This window comes from Hypanus sabinus, chromosome 12, assembly GCF_030144855.1.
Source record: "Hypanus sabinus isolate sHypSab1 chromosome 12, sHypSab1.hap1, whole genome shotgun sequence".
In the NCBI taxonomy this organism is placed as follows: domain Eukaryota; kingdom Metazoa; phylum Chordata; class Chondrichthyes; order Myliobatiformes; family Dasyatidae; genus Hypanus; species Hypanus sabinus.
The window spans coordinates 59515637-59540661 of NC_082717.1; the positions used below are offsets into that span (position 1 = coordinate 59515637).

Below are 25025 nucleotides of genomic sequence, written 5' to 3' on the forward strand. Positions count from 1 at the left end.
TCACTGATCAATCATGGGGAATAATTCTTTAACAACCGTGAGTAAAATTTAATTTTTGAGTTATACCTGTCCTTCAGGTGTTTTGCTTTCACTTGGGTCATTTGACCACTGGAGAAATCAAATACTTCCTCACTTAATAATTTAAGAATTATCATGTTGTTCTGACACAAACTCTCACTTGTTCTACTTGCGCCTACGATGTCACTGATGAATGTGGGCCAGTGCTTTGGCCATTCTTGTTTGAGTATCTGTGTGAATATAACAAACAGTTAAATATCAGAACTATATCGAAGATTTGTCAACATCCAAAGCAGTGATTGGAATTCTGGTACTCATGGTCAATGCAAAGCATTTAAAGGACTCACCTGCCTCAAATTAGAACTCTCTTCAAGGTGTTGATTATCTAATCCTAACCTAACCAATTTTGCCATGCAAGATCTGAATTGATTGGTGCTGCGTCATCGCTGCTGGGACCTCATCTCTAATCCACCTCTGACATGCAATTCAGAGATTTGTTTTTGAAAAACTGAAATATTCAGCACCTGGTAATAATTGCTCACTTTATTTTTAAAAAAAAGAAAAAGCAGAATGTTCATTAGCTAATATCAGTCCAACTGTGCTTTTGACACAAACTTAATTATTACTCATGAATACCATAACGGCAGTGGTGTATTTATAATCAGTACCAAGTTTTAATTAATGAACTGGCTGGCTCCTTGTTTAAATCTATGGCTAAGATACTAGAGTTAAAGTGAAATGACAACCAATTAGCTTATGGAAACAAATTGGTGTTAGAAAGTCCCCAACCAAAGTTGCTATTTGTATCTTGGACCTAATTCCTCCTACTTTGGTGAAAACTATTTAGTAGCAACATGAAGGTAGTTAATAAGAAACATGCAGTATAGATGGACTACGTTCACTAAATAATTAAACTCTATTAGCTATGATAGAATCACCTGGAATAATTTTGGAAACATATACACACTAAAACAATTAGCCTGCTAAATAAGGGCATCTGATTTAAGATGGAGCTGGTAAATCTCAGCGACCTCTGCCTGGTGCAAAACAAGGAAAATACCTTAGCACTTTGTTAATCACTTTCTGGCAAACAATTATCTCAAGTGTCTGTAACTTCCCTTTGGACTTGGAGGCAACTCAATGTGGCAAAACTGAGGCAAGGTGAGCAGGCCTGTTGCCGAGAGCGAGAAAGTCCAAACGTTCGATCCATTTAAGCACCGGGCTGAATTAGAAAGGTTGGGTACAGGCTGAATCAAGACAGCCTGATTCAGCCTAATCCAGGCCACAGAGCATATCGAAGCAGCTGAACCTGATGTTTGAACAATAATTTAAGTGCTGGGCCAAAGTGGAAAGGTCAGATATGGCCAAACCGAGTTCAGGCACTAGAGCGCATCAAAGCGGCTGACCCGATGTTTCGCTATCAGGTGCTGAGCCAGATTGAAAAGGTCAGAGTGTCAGGGCTGGAAGAGAGGGTTGAGCCAGTTCAGCTTACTGCTCCGCTCTGTGCTAAACTAAGGGTCTGTGGATGGACACTCTGTAGACTTCAATTCAGAATGCCATTTGCTTACATTTGTTTCTTTCCCCCCCTCTGAACACTGGATTTTCGACAGTTTTTCTGTTTTACTTTATTTTTGGCTTCCTGTTAGGAGATGAATCTCAAGGTTGTATAATGTATACATACTTCTTCTGATCATAAACATACTTTCAACTTTAACTAGTCTCAAAGCATGAAAGATCTTACCTGAACCAGAATCATATTTAGCTTCCCAATATAAACTTTTTCCTTCTAAAAGAAAAAGTAGTAATTCAGTAGGTGGCAAGTTAAATTCAGAATTTTTGGACAAGAAACATTAGAAACATTAGAAAACTTACCTCAATGTTTACAGGATCAGATGAAGTCTTAATAATCAATCCAACAACATACTTTTTAATTCCTGAACACAGTAGAAAATAAAAGTATTACTGAACGTTAAAATAAAAGAGTGGGGCATATGGTTCAGTAAGAGATAGTTACATTGACTTAATACAATCCAGAACAAAACAGACCGATTAGTGCACCATCCACTTCACTATTCCATTCAATCAATTGAGGAGTTTTTTTGGGGGCGGTAGAAGAGGTCACTGACATAAATGCTGTTCCAGTTCTCATCATGAACATTAACCACCATTAATCAGAAAATGAACAACACTAGCATAGCAAGTCCTAATACCTCTTAAACTATGCTGCTGTATCTACTTCTACTACCTCCCCAGCAATGTGTAAAGAATTACAAAATATCTCAAATCTACTTTAAACTTCCCTCCTCAGCTTCAAACAATTCCATTCAGATTTTTTTCTGACCAAGAAAGAACTCCAACCACATCCTACTTCAGTATCATCAACAGGACAGGGCAACAAATCAGCACAAGGAAATGCAGAAAATGGATTATGCATGTGATGAGGAGAGGCCAAATCCATCATCTAGACTGCACTTCCCTGGATCTCCAAAGGGCAAAGAAAATGTGGGAGACCAGGGACAACTTGGCACCATACCCTAAGAGGCAGAAACGAGGACCCTGAACCACACCTAGGGAACAATAGAGAAGATTACCAAGGACAGAGAGAGATGGAGGACCTTCATTATGTGGGCATTAAGTAAACACTGCTGACCCCATTTATGCCTCTTATAATTTTTTGCACTTTTATTAAATTATTCCTCACTCTCTTACACTGCAATCCAGGAAATGTCCTGCTGATCCTCTTCAGCACACTCTACAAAACCTATTATGTGACAATCAGAACTGCAAACTCTCAATCAAACACTCCAAATGTAAACTAACCCAATTTTTATACAGCTGCAACATGATTGCCACACTGATAACTGTGTATGGCATGCTTGCTTTTCATTTCCACCTCCCCATTACTTGTGTTACCACTTTCTGGTCTTCTTGCAGCAGCCCAAAATCGAGTACAGTAAACCTTTCCGGCATCGCCACCTTACCTCTCACGTTAATTTACAATGCATTCCACCAAACCAGGTGATATTGCACTTCCAATCTTCCAAGAAATGCAATTTCTACTATATCCATTACTTCTACCTCCAATTCTACTAATATTTTGGTAGCATTTTCTTCAAATATGTTCATTTAGTATTCTGGACACAAACAACACTTTGAACTGTGGCGACCCACTTCCTAGCGCACTGGAACCAGCTCACAAATAGCCAGCACGCAGGCACAAAGGCCAGGTCCGCAACAAAGGGAGAAAGCCTGCGGGGGTTTGTGAGTAGATGTCCCTTAGAGCATCCGCGCCCAGGGAGGGCAGGATGAGGGAGGCTTTAAAGCAAGGCTGTGAAGTTCGAATAAAATCATCTTTAATTGCAGTTTACCAACTCGGTGTCGTTATCTTAGCGCTGCGTGTAGCACACCGCTACAATTGGTGACCCCGACGGTCCAAACAATTTTTGGACCGGAGATGACTGACGCCGCATCTGTTCATGCAGTTTCGTTGAAACTGCCAAGCTTCTGGATGCTGCGACCTCACCTATGGTTCCAGCAAGCAGAAGCCCAATTCCACGTACAGCAGATAACCTCAGAGGTCACACGTTACTACTACATGGTGAGCTCCCTCGACCAGGACACAGCGGCCCAGGTTGCGGAGTTTGTACAGTCTCCCCCGGCGGACAGCAAGTACACGGAATTCAAAGCCCTGCTCCTAAGGACTTTCGGACTCTCACGGCGCGAGCGGGCTGCCCGCTTACTGCGCCTGGATGGCTTGGGAGACAGACCTCCATAGGCTTTACTGAATGAGATGTTGTCTTTGGCCAGCGGACACACACCCTGCCTCATGTTTGAGCAGGCATTCCTGGAGCAGATGCCCGAGAACAAACGCTTGCTGCCATCCATCACGGATTTCAGCGACTCCCAGAAGGTGGCAGCCCAGGCGGACTTGCTGTGGAACGCCAAGAAGGTGAGTGGGGCGTCCATCGCACAGATCAACAGGCCACGCTCCCAGCAGCAAACTAGTCCAGGCCCGGCCGCAGAGCCTGCTAGCCCCAGAGGCAGGGGTGGGGAGCCCAACGAACACTGGTGTTTCTACCACCAGCGGTGGGGCGCAGAAGCCTACCGTTGTCGCCCACCCTGCCAGTTCCCAGGAAATGCCAGGGCCAGCCGCTGCTGATGGCTACGGCGGCTGGCCGTTGGGATAGCCTCCTGCATGTGTGGGACAAGAGGTTGGGACGCCGTTTTTTGGTTGACACCCGTGCCGAGATCAGCGTCTTACCTCCGACAAGTTACGACACCCGCACAGGGCACTGGGTCCCCCCCTGAGGGCCGTGAACGGCAGCACGGTAAGGACCTACGGCACCCGTACGATGCCGCTACAGTTCGGCTCCAGCCTGTTCACGTGGGACTTCACACTGGCCGCCGTAGCCCAACTGCTTCTGGGCGCGGATTTTTTGCGGGCTCACAGCCTGCTGGTCGACCTGCCAAGGCAGAGGCTGGTCCATGCCGAGACCTTGCAGACGTTCTCCCTGGGAGACGCCCAGTTGCCAGCCCCACACCTCGGCTCCATCACGCTGTCTGACAACGACTTCACCAGAGTCCTGCGGATTTCCCATCGGTTCTGGCACCGCAGTTCACAGCAGCCATGCCCTGACACGGCGTACAGCACCACATCCCGGCCCAGGGACCACCCCTCCACGCCCATGCTCGGCGGCTTCCCCCGGACAAGCTCCGACTGGCGAAGGAGGAGTTCAAGAGGATGGAGGAATTGGGGATCATCTGGCGGTCCGACAGCCCATGGGCCTCCCCCCTGCACATGGTGCCCAAAGCGACAGGGGGCTGGAGACCGTGCGGCGACTACCGCAGGCTGAACGAGGCTACCATACCGGACCACTACCGTGCCTCACATTCAGGACTTTGCAGCAAACCTGCACGGCGCACGGATCTTCTCCAAGGTAGACCTCGTCCGGGGATACCATCAAATCCCGATGCATCCGGACGACGCCCCCAAAACGGCTCTCATCACCCCGTTCGGCCTTTTCGAGTTCCTCCGCATGCCGTTCGGCCTGAAGAATGCCGCACAGACGTTCCAGTGGTTAATGGACGCGGTGGGACGGGACCTGGACTTCGCATTCATCTATTTGGACGACATTCTCATAGCCAGCAGCAGTCGTCAGGAGCATCCGTCCCACCTCCGTCAACTCTACGCCCAACTGAGTGAATACGGTCTAACTATCAACCCGGCCAAATGCCAGTTCGGGCTCAACACCATTGACTTCCTGGGCCACAGGATTACTAAAGACGGGGCAACCCCTCTGCCCTCTAAGGTAGATGCGGTCTGCCATTTCCCCCGACCCACCACGATCAAAGGCCTTCAGGAATTCATAGGTATGGTCAATTTCTACCACCGCTTCCTCCCTTCAGCTGCCCGAATCATGCGCCCCCTATTCGCCCTGCTGTCGGGTCCGGGCAAGGACATTGCCTGGGACGAGGAGTCCACTGCTGCTTTCATTCAAACGAAGGAAGCCTTGGCAAATGCTGTGATGCTAGTGCACCCAAATGGACGTCCCTACCGCCCTCACAGTGGACGCATCTAACACGGCAGTCGGTGGGGTGCTGGAACAACTCATCGAGGGGCTCTGGCAACCCCTGGCGTTTTTCAGCAAACACCTGTGGCCACCCGAGCTCAAATACAGTGCTTTCGACCGGGAACTGTTGGCGCTATACCTGGCAATCCGGCATTTCAGGTACTTCTTAGAAGGTAGGCCCTTCACCACGTTCATGGACCACAAGCCACTTACCTTTACGTTCACGAAGGTGTCTGATCCCTGGTCGTCCCGCCAGCAGCACCATCTGTCCTACATCTCTGAATACACGACGGATGTCCGGCACGTCTCGGGTAAGGACAATGTCGTGGCGGACGCTCTCTCTCGCCCTAACATTCATGCCCTTTCCCAAGGGGTAGACTTTGAGGCGCTGGCAGAGGCGCAGCAGGCAGACGAGGAGATCCCGAGTTACAGAACCACAGTCTCTGGCTTGCAGCTCCAGGACCTCCCCGTAGGCCCAGGTGAGAAGACCCTACTCTGTGACGTCGCCACCGGCCAGCCCCGTCCCGTCGTCCCAGCAAACTGGCGGCGCTGTGTTTTCGACTCCATTCATAACTTAGTGCACCCCTCCATCAGGACAACTGTCCGGCTGGTAGCCAACTGGTTCGTTTGACACAGACTCCGCAAGCAGGTCAGTGAATGGGCCAGAACGTGCATGCACTGCCAGACGGCCAAGGTGCAGCGGCACACCAAAGCTCTGCCGCAGCAGTTCCCCCCCCACCCACCAGCGTTTCGACCACATTCACGTGGATATCGTGGGCCCCCTGCCAGTGTCGCGCAGAGCGCGGCACCTCCTGACTATTGTGGTCAGAGGCGATCCTGCTCATGGACACCACCTCCGAATCTTGCGCCCGGGCACTGATCGCCACCTGGGTGTCCCGCTTTGGTGTACCGGCCCACATTACCTCTGACAGAGGCGCCCAGTTCACCTCCAGCCTGTGGTCAGCTATGGCCAGCCTTTTGGGGACACAGCTGCACCACACCACTGCCTACCACCCACAGTCGAATGGACTACTGGAGCGTTTCCACCGTCACCTAAAGTCGGCTCTCATGGCCCACCTGCGAGGAGCTAACTGGGCGGACGAGCTTCCCTGGGTCCTACTCGGCATCTGCACGGCGCCCAAAGACAATCTGCACGCCTCGTCAGCCGAGTTGGTGTATGGCGCACCCCTGGTCGTCCCCGGGGAGTTCATACCAGCCCCAAGGGGGCAAGAGGAAGAACTCGCAGCAGTCCTGGGCAGACTACGCGAGAGGCTCGGTGACCTGGCCCCCATACCCACTTCGCAACATGGGCAGAACCCGACCTACGTACCCAAAGACCTGCAGAACTGTAAGTTTGTGTTTGTATGACAGGGCGGGCATTGGCCCTACGAGGGCCGTTCACGGTGCTCAGGAACAACGGGTCCACGTTTGTGCTGGACGTTGGGGGGAGAGAGGAGGTTTTCACGGTGGACCGACTCAAACCGGCCCATGTGGACCTGGTGCAACCAGTCGAGTTTCCGGCACCGCGGCGCAGAGGCCAACCTCCCAAACAGGGTCCGGCCCAGACTGTGGACATTGGGGGTTGTATCGCTGGTTCTGGGGGGGGGGGGGGGGTTATGTGGCGACCCACTTCCTAGCACACTCGAACTGGCTCACAAATAGCCAGCGCGCAGGCACAAAGGCCAGGTCCGCAACAAAGGAAAAAAGCCTGCGGAGGTTTGTAAGTACGTGTCCCTTAGAGCATCCGCGCCCGGGGAGGACGGGATGAGGGAGGCTTTAAAGCAAGGCTGTGAAGTTCGAATAAAATCATCTTTAATTGCAGTTTACCGACTCCGTGTCATTATTTTAGCGCTGCGTGTAGCACACCGCTACAGTACCTTATTTCTCCACAGTCCATTTTAACCACAAACTCATATGTTCAGAAGACTTTTGGGTTCCTTTTATACACTTGCCTTTTTCTCAAACCCCTCTTTGATCGTATTATTTTTCCATTTTCAATACCTCAATAAGACAAAGAAACTGATTGCGGATTTCAGGAAGGGGAAGACAAAGGAATACACATCAGTTCCTATTGAGGGATCAGCAGTGGAAAGAGTGAGCAGTCTCAAGTTCCTGGGTGTCAACATCGCTGAAAATCAATCATGTGGAATTTGAGGAAACTTGGTATGACATCAATGACACTCGCAAATTTCCACAGATGTACCATGGACAGCATTGTAACTGGTTGCATCACATCTGGTATGGAGGAGCCACAGCAAAGGATTGAAAAAAGCTGCAGCAAGTTCTAAACTCTGCCAACTCCATCAAGGGCACTAGCCTCCCCAACATCAAGACATCTTCAAAGACGATGCCTCAAAAAGGCGGCATCCATCATAAAGGACTCCCATTATCCAGGACACGCCCTCTTCTCATTGCTACCATCAAGGTGGTACATGAGCTTAATGTTTGAGTACATTGAGTACACACTCAATGTTTCACGAACAGCTTCTTCTTCTCTGCCATCAGATGTCTGAATGGACAATAAACTCAGAAACACTGCCTCACTCCCCCCCCCCCCCCATATATAGTTGCCACAAAACAATAAATTTCATTCAATACTTATGCCAGTGATATTACACCTGATTTTAATCATCTTCAACCTGGATATTTACTAGAGCTTATCTGGCAAGAATTTTTCTTTCTATCATCCACTCTCACCGTGGTAATCAGGCTCTAGCTCTTTCATCTTTCCCCTTGTAGAAAATACAACCAGCGACAATTAAATGCCATCTAATGTTTCATAACTGTGCTTTGCCAAATTCGATTCCACTTCACCTTGCCCAGATTCTACTTCATCCCAATGATGTTAGGTATTTCATCAGATTAGAATTCCTACTTGTTTAAAATCTAAATACAGTAGGTCAATCATTGCTTCCCAGCAGCTCACCCATCTTAAAACCAGATCCAACATCACCCTCATCATAATGGGCTAGAAATCAGCTCTTCTAAATATTTCAGAAAGTATTCTCCTCCTCCTCCTGCCACCTTGTCTTTTCCCAAAACCTTGCCGATCGAGAAAATAAGAATAACTGGAATCTTTCAACTGTATGAGATTTGCTTAAAAAATATGCAGATTTGCTCCTATATCATACTTTAATTACTTCACTAACTTGTTAAAGAACCACCCTCCCCAGTGCCATGATAGCCTCCTTGTTCTCTGCTGAGTAATGGAATAACTCAGATGAGATCGTTCCTATACAACACAAGGCCTTCATTAATATCCCTCCTGATAGTGTCCAATCCAGTTTTATTTTGAGCAGTTTCATATATCATCATTACATCATACTACTACAGAATTTTTATTTACCTCCAACATTATTCATCCTACAGTGTGTGCTACTTATTTATTCATTTATTTCTATATGGACCCAAGTCCTATTTTCTACTTTCATAGATTGGCATTGTCTGCTTGCAGACAAGAGTCAAAATTCTTCCCAACCAAAGAGCCCCCCACTACCAGGACATTGAGTCCCAATGTCCAAGAACTCATTCCCCTACTTCCTGCATCAAATTTTTATAGCTGTATCAAGCTTCCCACTTCCAATCTGATTAGCATGTGGAGAAATACAGAGATCATTGGATTACTTTTCAACCTCCCAAGCTCATGACACAATGACTTAAGAATCAAAACTCTATTCCTGTAACCAATTCTAACAAACCACAACTTATGGCTCCTCTTCTGTCCTCACTCTGAACCTTCTCCAAATGTTTTTTTACTATGTCAGCAAAACGTCAACATGAAATTTACACTCAATTACATAAATAGACATTCCCTTCCCCACCCCCAACAAATATGCATCTTCATTAACACTTGCATTTTTAACCTAATGTTCTCACCCATGCTGTGTTTGGGATTACACTAAAGGTGTTGTCAACTGCACTCATCTTAATGTTTAGACATGCATATCCCAAATGACTATTGCACTACCCGACTTTTGACATAGCCAGCTTACAATTGTAAACCTTGACCAGGGGATAACCACATTCTGGAAAATATGAACCAAGGCACACACAGCTTCTCTTATACGACACTGCAAGCTTGGAAATCCCAACCTTAGGTTCAAGCAGCTGGAGGGACTTCCTTCATTAGGCTCTCACAGGAAGGTCTCAGTTACCCCTCCAATGTAATAAATCTATAGTTTATAGTTATTACCTTACATTATTTTCTTTGTATTATATCTTAATATTTAACAGCTGCAACTCCTTGTTCTTATAGTCTTCTTGATCAAACATATGCACTGCCTTCTTTAGTTCAGCCCAATTTTGAAAAAAGACATACCTACACAACACCCCCAACCAAATTCAGTCATCTGCATTTGTGCTCATGTATTCCATAGTAATCAATTCCCTTTTCAGAGAGTTCAGATCACCCACAATCTTCAAGCATCAGTGTTTTCTCGTCTTTCAAAAGCTCACTGATTTCAGAAGTAGGAAAAGTAGTCACAGTGTTCCAAATGTTGCATACCAAGCATGGGGAACATTAATTCTGATCACTTACCTTCACATTGATTTCTAGGGAGGATCTTCCATCTAGTTTTTATTACATTTTCCAAGATTTGCAGAGCGTAGTACTGTAATGAGATGATAAAGTAACATGAAAATCTGAAAATAGAGTCTCTCAAATATTCATGACTATAAGCCACATTTTCACAAAATGCTTGCCTGCTACTTCTCATGTACAATCAAAATCAGCTCTTTTAAGTTATTATAAACCAAGACACAAAATCTAATCTACTACAGTACTTTACATGTGAGAATTAAGATTTCATGCAATTGTTTTCTTCACTTGCACAAAACTACAAATTTTAACATAATCGAACTGTCAAGCAGTCCTGCTGTTGATCAGGGCTTGCACCAGTTAATAATGTATCAAGTCTAGCTCAACAGTAATTAAGACCTAAAATATGGTGTTTCAACAGTGAACATGTTTTCTTGTAACTACCTGGTGTTGCTCTTCAGGAACAGCAAGACAGCCCACAGACTCATTTGCAGTGTAGTTTCCAATTTCCCAGTCACCCTAATTCAAGATCCATTAGTGTGTATAACAAAAGTTACTATTTATTTGATGTTATATCCTATTTCAACTATAGGGATCAGGTGTTTAATAAAAAAAATTTTAAAAAACAATGTGAAAAAAGTGCATTGGAAGTGAAGCAATATGTTTTCCTATTTTAGGCTTCAGCATCAGAAAATCATCGTTTTCTTAAATTAAAAATAAATAATCTGTACATAAATTACTTAATAAATCTACAAGACCAAGGAAGAAATTAGATATTGAAAGATTAAAAGATTGCACAACACAGCAGTTCACCAGCATGCTTTAACTATGGGCAACATAAAATTTTCCACTTCCATTCCTCCCTACTATCACAACACAAGCAATGAGGTCAAGAGGAATATGAAGTTTCATGCACTTGCTATAGCAGAATAGGTTGCATCACCAACATCAAAAAGGAAAAATAAACAATGGCAAGGGAGAGATTTAACTAACTATATACAGCAATTTTGTAGTGCACAATAGCAAATAAATTTAGATACCGAAGTTGTACACTTCATTTGGGATTGTGACGATATGACATTTGAGGAAAAACTTCAAACTTAACCACTAAATCTGTAAGGAACATGGATAGCAGCTATAAAGCTGGTTATATTTTGGAGAAGACCATTCATGCCAAAATTGCATAAGTCCAAAAATAATTTATTGATGTGCAAAAGAATAAAGGCAACAGAAAATACTGATCCCTACAGAAGAAATAATTCATATTACATTGTCTAATTTTTACCTCAGCCTGTTTATTATACCTCTTAACCCATCCCCTTAAAACAAAGTCATCGATGAACAGAATTCAGTTAAAGGGAAACAAAAGGGTAGACCTTGTGGAGGCCTGCCGTCAAAGCCTAGCTGTGTCAGTTGCACAGGAAGACACCCCTTTTCTTCCTATTACAATCAACATAATGGAACATTATGATTAATGTCAAATAACATTACAGTTTGAATAAAAATACTAAAATAGTGATTGCATAAAACTGTTGTAAAGCCAAATGTCAGCGCATAAAATTTAGCACCAAATGCTTTTAAATTTAGGTATGCAAGAGATTCTTTACCTTCAGTTTGCTCTGTTCCTCTAATCATCTCATTTGTCACAAGATACAATTTTGAGTTTTATAAATACTGTTGACAAATCAGCTTAAAAATTAGTAATAACTGTCAGTAACAAAACAATGTAACAGGCAAGAAAACAAGGCAAACACCTTCACTAAAATTCGGTCAGAACTTTGAGGAAGTCCTGTACAGATGAAATTCAGCTTCAATAACAACTTTTAAAATTTAAACACAGCAGTTACTGTGGATTCCAAACTAAAATTAGTAATGTAATGCCAATGAAATTTAATAGGTTTATGTCAATTTCAAACACTTGTACTAGATCCTCACTAGCAAGTAAAATGAGATGCATTATAATCATATTTGTTAAAGATGCATGAGATATTGACCAATTCACCAATTGTTTACCTCAAAACTTTCTGAAAATTAGTGCTGATGCTTCTATCAAGAAAATATTCTGGACGCAAAAGTCCAAAATGATTCAAATTTAACTATACTGGGCTAATAATCAGAAACATTTGATCAAAACTGATTATATTTAAAAAGATAAAACCCCACCCTATTAACACAATATGTAAGCAAACTGTGCTCATAATATCTTTTCATACCAATATGACAAGCTTCTTCTGCTCAGAAATTGAAATCAAAACGTTGTCTCCTCTGTACAGATGTTTCCACCACTCCTAGTATTTCAAATTATACCTAGTTGCCAAATTGCCAAACAACTAAAGCAGAACCAAAACCAACACTGAAACAATATAAATTTGTTGACTGTCTTGCTCAAAGTTTAATTTAAAGATTCATATTAAGATTTCTTCTCAAATATTTCACTTACTTTGGTATTCATATTTTGTGAATACTCCAAAATAGTATCAACTCTTGTCCATGCGTCAGGATGCTCCTTTAAATGAGTTAAAACCTCTTGAGCCATTCTTTGCTATCAGGAAAAAAATCTAAAGTTATTTGGAATCAGATCCCCTCCAACAAAAATCATACATTTAATCATCACAATATTAAATAATTAGTGTCTTCTTTACAGCAATTCTAACATTAATCTAAACAAATAAACCAAAACAAAATTGACAACTTCTTCAAAAGCCCAGGTTGCTAAAACAATGGAAGGCAGAGTTTAATGTCTAGTAAGTATACTGGTTTTTAAATGCGAGGGTTGATTGATAAGTTCATGGCCTAATGCAGAAGGAGTCAATTCTAGAAAACTGAGCACATTTATTTTTCCTACATTTACACACTTAGTCCAGCGGTCGTGGGGCATATGGATCCTTTATTTGTAGAAGTCGGCGCCTTGGACCTCCAGAAGGTCCATAGCATGGGGTGATTGATAAGATTGTGGCCTAACGTAGAAGGAGATGAGTTAACTTCAAACTTTCTGCATTTTCACTCAAGAGTTGAACTGCACTTGCATGTAACAAGAGCTGTATAAACCATTTCCTTCTACCTTAGGCCACGAACTTATCAATCACCCCTGCTATGAACCACTTCTACGAAGAAGGGATCCACATGCTCCACGACTGCTGGACTAAGTGTGTACATGTTGGAGGGAATTACATTGAAAAATAAATGTGCTAGGTTTTCTAAAATTGACTCCTTCTACCTTAGGCCACAAACTTATCAATCACCCCTTGTAAATTCCCCCCCTTCCAAAATGCCTGGCTAAATAAAACATTGTAGCGACCCACTTCCCAGCGCACTTGAACCGGCTCACAAAGTGGCGCGCGCCGGCATTGAAGCCAGTCCCAAAAAGGGCACCAAGTCTGCTTCACCAGCAAGGGGAAAAGCCCGTGCGCGGGACAGAACTGTGAATATGCGCCCCCTACAACATTCCCGCTCGGGGAGGGCGGGATCAGGAAGGCTTTAAAGTGAGGCCGCGAAGTTTGAATAAATCTCTTTTGTAACTGCAGCTCATCGACTATGTGTCGTTATTTCAGCGCTGCGTGTAGCACACCGCTACAATTGGTGACCCCAACGGCCCAAACGATATTTGGACCGGAGATGAACGACGCCGCATCTGTACACGCAGTTTTGTTAAAACTGCCAAGCTTCTGGACGCTGCGACCTCACCTATGGTTCCAGCAAGAAGAAGCCCAATTCCACATTCAGCAGATAACCTCAGATTCTACACGTTATTACAACGTGGTGAGCTCCCTCAACCAGAAGACAGCCCCCCAGGTTGAGACGTTCATACAGTTGCCCCCGGAGGATGGCAAATACACAGAATTCAAAGCCCTGCTCATAAGGACTTTCGGACTCTCATGGCACGAGCGAGCTGCCCGCTTACTGCACCTGGATGGTTTGGGAGACAGCTGCTGTCGGCTTTGATGAACAAGATGCTCTCCCTGGCCGGAGGACACAAACCCTGCCTCAAGGTTAAACAGGCGTTCCTGGAGCAGCTGCCCGAGGACATACGCCTGCTGCAGTCCGACGCGGATTTCAGCGACCCCCGGAAGGTGGCGGTCCAGGCAGACGTGCTGTGGAAAGCCAAGAAGGAGAGTGGGGCATCCGTCGCACAGATCACCAGGCCCGACTGCAGAGCCCACTAACCCCAGAGGCAGGGGTGAGGAGACCAACGAACAATGGTGCTTCTACCACCAGCGGTGGGGCGCAGAAGCCCGCCGCTGTAGCCTGCCCTGCAAGTTCCTGGGAAACACCAGGGCCAGCCGCCACTGATGGCTATGGCGGCTGGCCATCGGGATAGCCTCCTGTATGTCTGGGACAAGCAGTCGGGACGCTGCTTTTTGGTTGACACCGGACCAGAGATCAGCGTCCTACCTCCGACGAGTTACGACACCTGCAACAGAGAACTGGGTCCCACCCTGAGGGCCGCGAACGGCAGCACAGTAAGGACCTACGGCACCTGTACAGTGCGGCTACAGCAGGTTCACGTGGGACTTCACACTGGCCGCCGTAGCCCAACCACTCCCAGGAGCAGATTTTTTGCAAGCTCACAGCCTACTGATCAACCTGCAAGTCTGGTCCACGCTGAGACTTTTCAAACACTCTCCCTGGGTGAAGCTCAGTTGCCGGCCCCACACCTGGACTCCATCACGCTGTCTGACAACGAGTACAACAGAGTCCTGGCGGATTTCCCCATCGGTTCTGGCAACGCAGTTCATGGCAGCCATGCCCAGACACAGCGTACAGTGCCACATCCCGACACAAGGACAACCCCTCCAAGCCCCTGCTCGAAGGCTTCCCCCGGACAAGCTCTGACTGACGAAGGAGGAGCTTAAGAGGATGGAGGACTTAGGGATCATACGGCAGTCCAACAGCCCATGTGCCTCCCCGCTGCATATGGTGCCCAAAGCAACATGGGGCTGGAGACCATGCGGCGACTACCGCAGGCTGAACGAGGCACAGGAGGGAGGATTTCAAATTATACATGTTGCATTTGGGGGCAAGAGGACTGGATGGAGAAGAACCATAGCAATTAGATGGATTTCAGTTCAATAGGGTCAGAATCAATACCCTCCAATGGAAAATTGCTGCTGCAATGAGAGGGAATTTAAATGTCGTGGGTCAGGAATTTGACCATAGACCCAACAGCTAAAGAAACAAAATTTTACATTTAAGGTTAGTATTTCATAAAGAGTCTGGAGGGCAGAAGGGGAAAATGTAATTTGTGATTAATACATTATAACAAAGAATCAAGGAAATAAAGAAAATGAACCAACAGCACAAATAGAAATGAACAGAATAATTTAATAGTCACTGCTGAAACATGATCAAAATAATTTGTATGTTGAACTTTATCAGTGGACAATGGCCATGAATAGTAGTGTTGGAGAATGAACCTGGCTAGTGGAAAGGTTGGTAGTGGGAAAGCATCTGAAGTGGCAATCAAAATGCTCAGCACAAACAAAAACAAAAGAGCAGAAAACAACTTCAGGAAAGATACATAATTCTAAGAGAATAGAATGTATTAAATCTACCTTATCTAAACATTGAGGTAACATCTCAGCTTCTGATGCCTGAACAAAGACAATTCAAGCTTGTCCCACCTCCCCTTATAGTTAATACTAATTGCAGGCAACAACCTAGTGAATATTTTTGCACCCAAGCCTTTCTGCAAAGCGGTGACCACACAAATACACACAACTTTTATATTATTTGTCCTAACTGATGAAAATAAATATGGAATATGGATATGCTCATTGCTTGAATAACACCATGGGAAAGGTTTCACTGCTAATGTAATGGTTTTCCTGTAGCAGCAGTGTTTGGGTTAGGAATAGAGTTAATGTGCACCATCCAACTGAGTCTTTTGTTCAGAGGAAGATGAAGAGATAAGATGCCTGAAACGAGAGGTTGTAGACGCCCGAAAAGAGTGGACCAGGAGTCGAAAAGCCCATGGGAAGTCAAGGGAGGACCACCAGAAGGGAAACTGTGAGTTCCAACATGCACATTAGACTGTTTCATTAAAATGTGCCCCTTTCTTTTTGTTCTTTACTAACCCTCTCATCAATTTAAGAATTATAAAGCTAAACCACTTAACTGCATATGGTGTACTGTCAGTTGTTTTGTGTTTCTGATCTGTAACAGGATCACACATCACGTAGCATCCACACAAACAAGAGCTTTAGAACCTCAGAATTCACACACTTGGTGGGGCCAGAGATTATCTTCCCTAGACTAATGCTGCTGGCTGACCGACGGTTACTCTTGAAAAGGCAGCAATCCTCACCCTTTTTAAAATTACCCTGGATAAACAAGCTAAGAGCCATAACTTACTCAATTTTGATCCAAAGATAAACAAACAGTCTAAAAAGCCCTTCTTTATAAAAACAGAAAAAAAATTGTTTCTTCAGAAATCATCTGACAATTCATCAATGTATCTATAAGCACTTCCTCAACTCACTATGAACAAATAGTTCATTTTAAAATAAATTTGTATTAATTCTGGATTTAAATTGAGTATATCTAATTGTTACCTGTGCGCCTTCTCCATGGTATAGACAATTTACTACATTGTCCAGGAGGTTTATATCAAGTTTTTGAGTGAAGTCCAGCAGCTGACGAGCTGCATGGTCTGCTAAAATTGTCATTATGGCTGGCATAGATTACTGCAAGAAAAAAAACCTGTAATTCCTAAATGAAAGAGAAAGAGAAAAAGATGTTAGAATTTTTCTGTTAAGTACACAGTAGTAATTAATCATTGCATAAACTAAGTAGACAAGACAGCTAAATTACCAGCCTCCAAACCAGAATATTGCTTGTCACCATTGCCGGTTGCATCATTACAGATTCACTATGTTAACATACAAAATTGATGTTTAAATTTAACATTCATTTTTGAATACAGTTTTAATAGGACAATGTTTTGAGATAAGAGGAAAGCTTCATGTTGAGCAGATTACACACAATATGAAACAAAACTCAAGTGATTTAGAACCTAATTATTTTTCCAGTTAAAGCAGCACATAGTGACTAAGTGAGTACATACTAGTAACTGAGAACACAAAATTTGTAAAAGCAATTGCTTTTTCCCTGCTGAGTTATTTTAGAATATCTGCTTTGATTTAAAAAAAATTAAGATTCAAATCTAATCAAAGTAGTAAAAACATTTTAAAGATTGTCTTAGACGCAGTCCTGAGGGGTCTTGGTCGAAATGGCAATTGTTTATTCAGTTTCATAAATGCTGCCAGACCTACTGAGTTCCTCCAGCATTTCATATGTTTACTCAAAGATTGTTGCATGGTTTTAACAACATCTGCACAGGACTCTGATTTCACACTAATCTAACCCTTCTTTTAATATTGAAAGAAGTACAGAGTACTGGTCAGGCACACAGCAAGTAACAAAGGGCTTGTTCTCATGCTCTCTTTATACAATAAACCAGTCTAGGCCAGTGTTAGCTGGTTAGTGATAAGACTCAGTAGTGATAAGCACCATGGAAAAGTACTGAGTTATACAGCCATAACAATTCAGGGCTCAAAAATCAAAAAAAAAACGTGCCAAATATACTAGAAGTTTATAAACAGGTGGTTATACAAATCTCTAAGTATAGAACACTAAAAGAAAAAAAAACAAATAATCTGGATCATAATCCCTTACAACAAAAAAAATTATAGCAACTAAATGGGTTGCAAAATGATCTACACAGAATGGGGAAGGGGGGAAAATTAACAATAAATTCCAAATGTCAGCCACTTCATTCTTCTAGAGAGAATCTCCTTAAAATTTATCAACCATTTTTGTCCACAAGGTATGTGAAATATACCAATACTTTGTACAGCTGGGAGCTCCTTATTTACATTACTCATATGAGATTGGTTCACTCTAACAGAACGAGTTGGGAAGAGGGTGAAATGGAGAAATCCACTTTGGACATTACTTGTGGGAAGATAAACTCTCTGCTTTAAAGTCCGCGGCAAAGGGTTAAAAAAAAAGGGTCATTAAAAAAAATCTCTTTCCACAGATATAAACACTCTGTGGTTAATAAAAAAAATCCCACGATTGACAGAACTCTAAGAGCAGCCACACAAAAACCAAGGTTCACTCGACTTGCATTGATCCTGACAACGTACTAAAAACTTAATAACCTGAGAAATCAGTGGAGTAGTGCCATTTAAAAAGTCAACTGCGTAATATGCTTAATTTATTACAAGTTAATGAAAAGAACGTCGGCGGGAAAACCAGCGTAGTATTGTGACTTATTTCTAATTAACGAGTCTCCTCCCTGAACTGGAAGCATGTTAGGTCATCACGTGACTCGGTGCACTGATGCCTCCAGCAAGCCTCGGCCGTTATTTCTGGAATGTTCCACTCCAGACTTAAACAAACCCAACGAGCCGGACGCATTAAGTCAGCTGAACTTAAATATCTACAGAAATAGTTTGAAAGGGAAAAGTGGCGCTCTGGACCGGCCGGTGTTTCCTCCGGCTTCCCCGCCCCCACACACAGCGGCTCCGTGCGGTGGGCTCGGGTCGTGCAGGCCTCCCGCTCGGCGGGCGGAGTGACAGCGGAGAGCCAGGCCTCCCTCCACACAGCTGCCTCGACCGCGCTAAAGACTCGGAAAACTTAAGAGACACTCACCCAAATGGTTTTTGTTTTGGTTAATCTGTGAGCCGTCCAGAGTCGAAAGGAACGGATTCCAGCAGGCACCACTTCAGTAACGTTTTGCAAGTCTTGCCGACACGCAGTAGTTTGGTTGAACGGGAGGGAGGGGGGAAGGGGACAAGAAGGGGGAAAAAACAAATGGCGGGAATTTAAAAAAATACAAGAACACGCACAAGGTCGCCTCTTCCTTTTATCGCTTTCGATTTGGTCCAAACTCAAGCAAGGAAAAAAAACAAAAACAAGACTTGTGCCAATTGGTCACAATTCAGAACACTCACTTCTCTTCTGCAATTTTGTTAAACTGTAGCGTTAATAGTTATAACCAGTTACCCCCCAAAAAATAGAAATCAACCGCCGTGACATTAGTTTGAATTACTTTTCTGGGAAGGATCTTTTTTTACGTCTTCCGATTCATTTTTCGTGACCGTTTCTGTAGCTGGCGGTGCTGGACTATCAACCTCCAAACCCTCTCTGGCAAAACTAGTAACCGGTTGTAACCGGTTCAGACTGGGAGATTCCATCTCGGTTTAGTTTTCTGCCGATAGGGCGTCAGTATCGCAGAGCAGTCCCGCCGCCTGACGCTACGTCGCGCCGTACGTAGCCACTGACAGATCGGCTGCACTCAGGCCGCGCAGCCTGGCCTCCCTGGGGCGGCTGGCAGCCCCGTCTCCGCCGCGCTCGGGCAGCACCCACGTGCGCTATCAGACAGAACCGTACCGGCCCACAACGCCAAATTAAGCTGCAGATCCAAGCGCCCGCCACCCGCTGAAGGGTCTCGCCCGAAACGTCGACTGTTTATTTCCCGCCCACAGATGCTGCCGAGTTCCTCATGTGTATTGTTCCAAGATTTCCAACGATTACAGAAGTGAAACAAAAGTGTGGATTACAAGGTGAAAGCATGGAAGAACAGAGGGATTTTTGGAATCCGCATCTTCAAATCTCCAGAGGAAAAAGGACACTTATCCAAAGTGTATACACATTTACAGATGCTGGAGCATTAAACAAAATGCTGGAGGAAGTCAACAGATCAAGCAACATCTGTGGAGGAAGAGGGGCTGAGTTAAGATGAAGAACCTGTCCATTTCCCTCTCAGGTTTCTCCAGAATTGTAATTGTTGCTTGTGAGATCTGAGGGTAAGAAAGTATACACAGGATACTTGCCTTAAATGGCCAAGACATTGAGAATAAGAGCAAAGAGATATGCATAAAAATCCCATACTCAGCAATACTCAGTACTGCTCCAGTCATAACACAAGGTTGAATCTTAAGATTGTGTATGGAATCCATACTGTGATAATAAATGTACTTTGAAGGTTCAGGATATGTAGAACAATATGGCACAGAGACACGCTCTTCAGCCTACCAGGTTTGTACTGGCTATGATTCCCATCTTATGAATCCCATCTGCCTGCACCTGGTCTGTGACTTCCATTCCCTGCTTGTTTATGTATCCGTCCAAATACCTCCTAAATACTGCTTTGATATCTGTTTCCACTACCTCCCTGGCAGTCTGTTCCAGGCACCTACCATTTCCTGTGTAAAAAAAAAATTACCCAGTTCATCTCATTTGAACATTTTCACTCTCACTTTAAAACTATGCCCTCTGGTTCTTGAAATTTCTACCTTGGATGAAAAAGACTATCCTATTTGTGCTTCTCATCTTGATTTAAAAAATACTGTGCAGAGCTTAACAAAATACCACTTATCAAGCTAAATATAGATTCACTTTCCACACTCATCTCTAAGACACTAATGTAAAGGACGAGGATTCTCAGGCTAATTAACAGTCTGACAGACTATGATGCCTATATACTGTACTCACATTGTAGTACATTATGAAGGCTTATATCTTGCTGATAACACCTCGTCCTCCTTCACTCCAAAGAGAAAATCCATTGCTCTTTCAACCTTTTCTCATAAAACATGTTCTCTAATTGTGACTGCATCCTTGTAGATCTCTTCTGTACCCTCTTTAAACTTCCACATCCTTTCTGTAATAAGACAATCAGAACTAAACACGGTACTCTCTGTGTGGTCTGACCAGAGTTTTATAGAACTGCAATATTACATCATGGCTCTTGAACTCAATGATCAGATAGAAATACTTAAAACATAAATGGACCAATGAGCATAGAGTGAGTCAAAAATACTTTCTCTTCATCAGCCTAAGGCTGAAATTCACTAGCTGAGGAGGTACTGCAGACAGACTCTCACAGGAACTGTGAGGCATTGAGACAAGTGCTTTGCAAACTCTGGCAGTTATGTAATGGTGTATTTTGATCCTTTTTCATTGATTAATTATATCTTAATGCCACATACACCCACTTGGAACGCAAATAAACTTCATGTAACAATACTCCAGATTTTCAGGATATCTTAAAGTTCAAAGTAAAATTTTTTATTGGAGTACATACATATCACCACATACAACTAAGATTCTTTTTCTGTGGGCATATTTAGCAAATCTATAGTACAGTAACTAAATGGGATCAATGGGCAAGGAACAGTGCAAATGCAAATATAGATAAATAACAATAAATAATGAGCATGAAATAACGAGATAAAGTGTTCTTAAGGTGAGATCATCGGTTGTAGGAAACTTGAAGTAGAATTAGTGTAGTTATTCCCTTTTGTTCAAGAGCCTTTTAGTTGAGGGCTTGAACCTGCTGGTACGAGCTCGTCCTGAGGCTTCTGTACCTTTTTCCTGATGGCACCAGCAAGAAGAGATAATGCTCTAGGTGGTGGAGTCTTGGATGATTGATGCTGCTTTCTTGCAACAACGCTTCATGTAAAAAATATATGCAAAGATGGGGAAAGCTTTACCCTTGATGGATCAGGCCATATCTACTACTCCTTGTAAGGTTTTCTGTTAAAGGACATTGGTGTTTCCATACCAGACTGTGACATTATCAATACACATCTATAGAAGTTTGTCAAAGATTTAGATGTCATGGCAAATCTTAGCAAATTCCTAAGGAAGTAGAGGTGCTGCCATGTTTTCTTCATAATTGTACTTGCGTGCTGGGCCCAGGACAGATCCTCTGAAATAATACACCAAGGAATTTAGAATTGCTGACTCTCTCCTCCTCTGATGAAGGCTGGCTGATTGACCTCTGGTTTCTCCTTCAGACATCAATTACAGCTCTTTGGTCTTGCCGACATTGAGTAGGAGGTTGTTGTGGCACCACTCAGCCAAGTTTTCAATCTCCCTCCTATATGCTGATTTGTCACCACCTTTGATATGACCTACAACAGTGGTGTCATCAACAAACTTGAATATGGCATTGGAGCTATGCTTAGCCACACAGTCATAGGAGTAAATTAAGTAAAGCGGGGGCTAAGCACACAGCCTTGTGGTGCACCTATACTGATGGAAATCATGGAGGAGATGTTGATGCCAAATGGAACTGACTGGGATCTGCAAGTGAGGATATTGAGGATCCAATTGCACAAGGACGTATTGAGGGCCAGGTTTTGAAGCTTATTGATTAGTTTTGAGTGGTTGATGGTACTGAATGCTGAGCTGTAGTTGATATCTTTATCATCCTGATGTATACATCTTTGCTATCCAGATGTTCCAGGCTTGAGTGAAGAGTGAATGAAATGGCATCTGCTGTGGATCCATAGCTCCGGTAGTCAAATTCGAGCAGATCCAAATTGCTTCTTAGGCAGGAGTTGATATGTTTCATCACCAACCTCTCAAAGCACTTCATCACTGTGGATGTATGTGCTAGTGGATAAGTCATTGAGGCAGGTTACCACATTCTTCTTAGGCACTGGTATAATTGAAGCCTGCTTTAAGCAGGTGGGTACCTCAAACTGCCAAAGTGAGATGTTGTAGATCCCAGTGAACACTGCAGCCAGTTGATCAGCACAAGTTTTTAGTACTTGGCCAGGTACCTCATCTGCGCTGGATGCTTTTCACAGGTTCAAGCACCTGAAGGCTGCTTGCATGTTACAAGATCGGTGGAGGCTGTGGGAGTTTGTGATGGTTCCTTCAAGTTTTGATGGTCAAAGTGAGCATAGAAGGCATTGAGTTGTCTGGAAGCGAAGCTCTGATGATGCCTATGCCACTTGATTTAACTTTATAAGAGGTGATAGCATTCAAGCTCTGCCACAGCTGTCAAGCAACCTTCATTGCTTCAAGTTTTGTCTGGAATTGTCACTTCACCCATGAGATGGCATTCCGGAGATCGTTGAACATCTTGCTCACCAGACTTGAATGCCTCTGATCTGGCACTCAGCAGGTTGCAGATCTCATGGTTCATCTAGCCCTCTTTATGGAGAATACTCTAAATTTTGTGGGGGACACGTTCATCCAGAACTGTTTTAATAAAGTTCATGATAATCATTCAGATTCTTGAATGCAGTCCACCAACTCGAAGCAATCCTGTAGCTGCTCCTCTGCCTCCCATAACCATCTCTTTGTTGTCCTAGTCTCTGGAGCTTTGCTTTTTAGCTTGGCCTGTATGCAGGTAGGAGGAGAAGAGCCATGTGATCAGATTTACTGAAATCAGTCTGGCATTCCATATCTTAGTATAACAGTGGTCTACTGTATTGGGGCATCTATTGCCACAGATTATATGCTAATGATAAATGGGCAGGGGATTCTTCAGACAGGCCAGAGGGAAGTCCCTCACTCTAATTTGAAATACATTGGTATGGACTGTTCTTTGGAGACGGCATCATGCCATATCTCAAGTGCTTAATTATAGTCGGCTGCTAGTGGTTTATAAATTGCAGTCAGGATTATGGAGAACTCCCTAGGTAAAAAGAATGGATGGCATTTGACCATTAGGTGTTCAAGGTTGGGGGAACATCAGTTTGACAATACAGCCACATAAGAGCACCACATAGAGTTTATCATGAAACACACACTTCCACCTTCTGCCTTTTCCTAATCAGAGTTAAGTCCATCCTGTAATTAGAGAAGCCTTTGTGTCTGATTGCTGTATTTGGCATGCTGGAAGAAAGCCACATATCACTCAAACAATCTGTCATTATACTCCGAAACAGCAATCTTGCCCTCATATCCTCAATTTTGTTCTCCAGCAATTGCCCATTTGCTAACAAAATGCTGGGTAAAGGAGACCTCCCCTCTGCATTTCAGCCTGGCTTGCAGTACCCCTCCTCCCCCTGCCTCACTTCGAGTCATGGCGATGAACCTTCATTCACTTAAAGGTGCCATACCAGCTTGGTCCGCCAAGTCTCTCAGAAGATCGTGAAATCTGTAGATCATTAAGTTGATTTAAAACTATATTCCTAAAGGGAAATTATATGTTGCAGATTGCTGTGAGAGTAATTCAAAAGAGGTATACTTAGAAGTATTGCACGTAGCGCGCAGAATGTCGCCATGGTTCACTGGCGCCATCTTGCTTAAGGTGTAAAGATATAAGTCTTTGTTGAAGCACAGCATAGTCATAAATTAAATGCATTGCCAGCAGAAAGTAAAGCTGAGGCAGCATCCAACAAAGCCCTCATCCTGATGGACATCTTTGTGTGGTGCTGCATCTCATTGTGTAGAGCCAGAATGTGCAAACACCAAGTATCACTGTCAGCTAAGATTCTATTCATTCCCAGTGTTGTAATGCCAGGTTACTGTTCAGTGTTCCATTCAGTGGGACTTTGATACTCGGTCTTTTGTTCAAAAGTTAAGGAGAAACATACATTGGACCACAAAACCATCAGATAGTGGTTAGTTAAGAATATCCTGGAAGCCCTGCATGCAAAGATGCATGGAGTAAGAAGTCTGAGCATCATGTGGCAGAATACCTCATCACCATATATGACAAACAAGCACTTGGTTGCCTGCAAGAAATACCCTCCATGTCAGATCCTCCTGCACAATGAATCGTACTACCACTATACACTGTCTTGAGATGGCTCTGATGCAGATAAAATGACAGTTTATTGTCATTTGGCCAAAAAGTTTAGGAAAGTCGGAGTTAAGTTTATTATCATATGCACATGTATACACAGGTGCAATGAAAAACTTATGTGTGTAGCGCTATATAAGTAAAAGGATGCAATGGTTAAGGGTCATTCAACAGTAACATTACTATTCCTAGGGATGTATACAAAGACAAACATTAACTCCTGCTGGAAGATCATCCCCTCATTGAAAGAAGCATTTAGATAACAAACCGGGTCAGGTCACAGATCTGTCAGTGGGTGAGCTCCTGGGGGACAGTGATCACCGCTCCCTGACTTTTAGCATTATCA

At 43.7% G+C, this 25025-nt stretch overlaps 1 protein-coding gene across 7 annotated transcripts in view; it reads right to left on the reverse strand.

Moving 5' to 3' along the window:
- Nucleotides 1-19323, reverse strand: part of LOC132402920 (exportin-1) — a 64841-nt gene extending 45518 nt beyond the window's left edge. For 2 of the 7 annotated variants that reach the window (XM_059986027.1, XM_059986028.1), the window contains exons 1-9: nt 19181-19323; nt 18781-18872; nt 16677-16833; nt 12566-12667; nt 10570-10644; nt 10126-10198; nt 1891-1952; nt 1760-1804; nt 67-248 (exon numbers count right to left, since the gene is read on the reverse strand). In XM_059986027.1, the coding sequence (XP_059842010.1) occupies nt 67-248; nt 1760-1804; nt 1891-1952; nt 10126-10198; nt 10570-10644; nt 12566-12667; nt 16677-16802 (665 nt within the window). In that variant the 5' untranslated portion in view covers nt 16803-16833; nt 18781-18872; nt 19181-19323. Of the gene's footprint in view, nt 1-66; nt 249-1759; nt 1805-1890; nt 1953-10125; nt 10199-10569; nt 10645-11501; nt 12531-12565; nt 12668-14031; nt 14217-16676; nt 16834-18780; nt 18873-19180 lie in introns of those variants that run through there. The other 5 variants (XM_059986029.1, XM_059986030.1, XM_059986032.1 and 2 more) reach the window with 5 other exon arrangements.
- Nucleotides 19324-25025: the final 5702 nt, after the last annotated feature.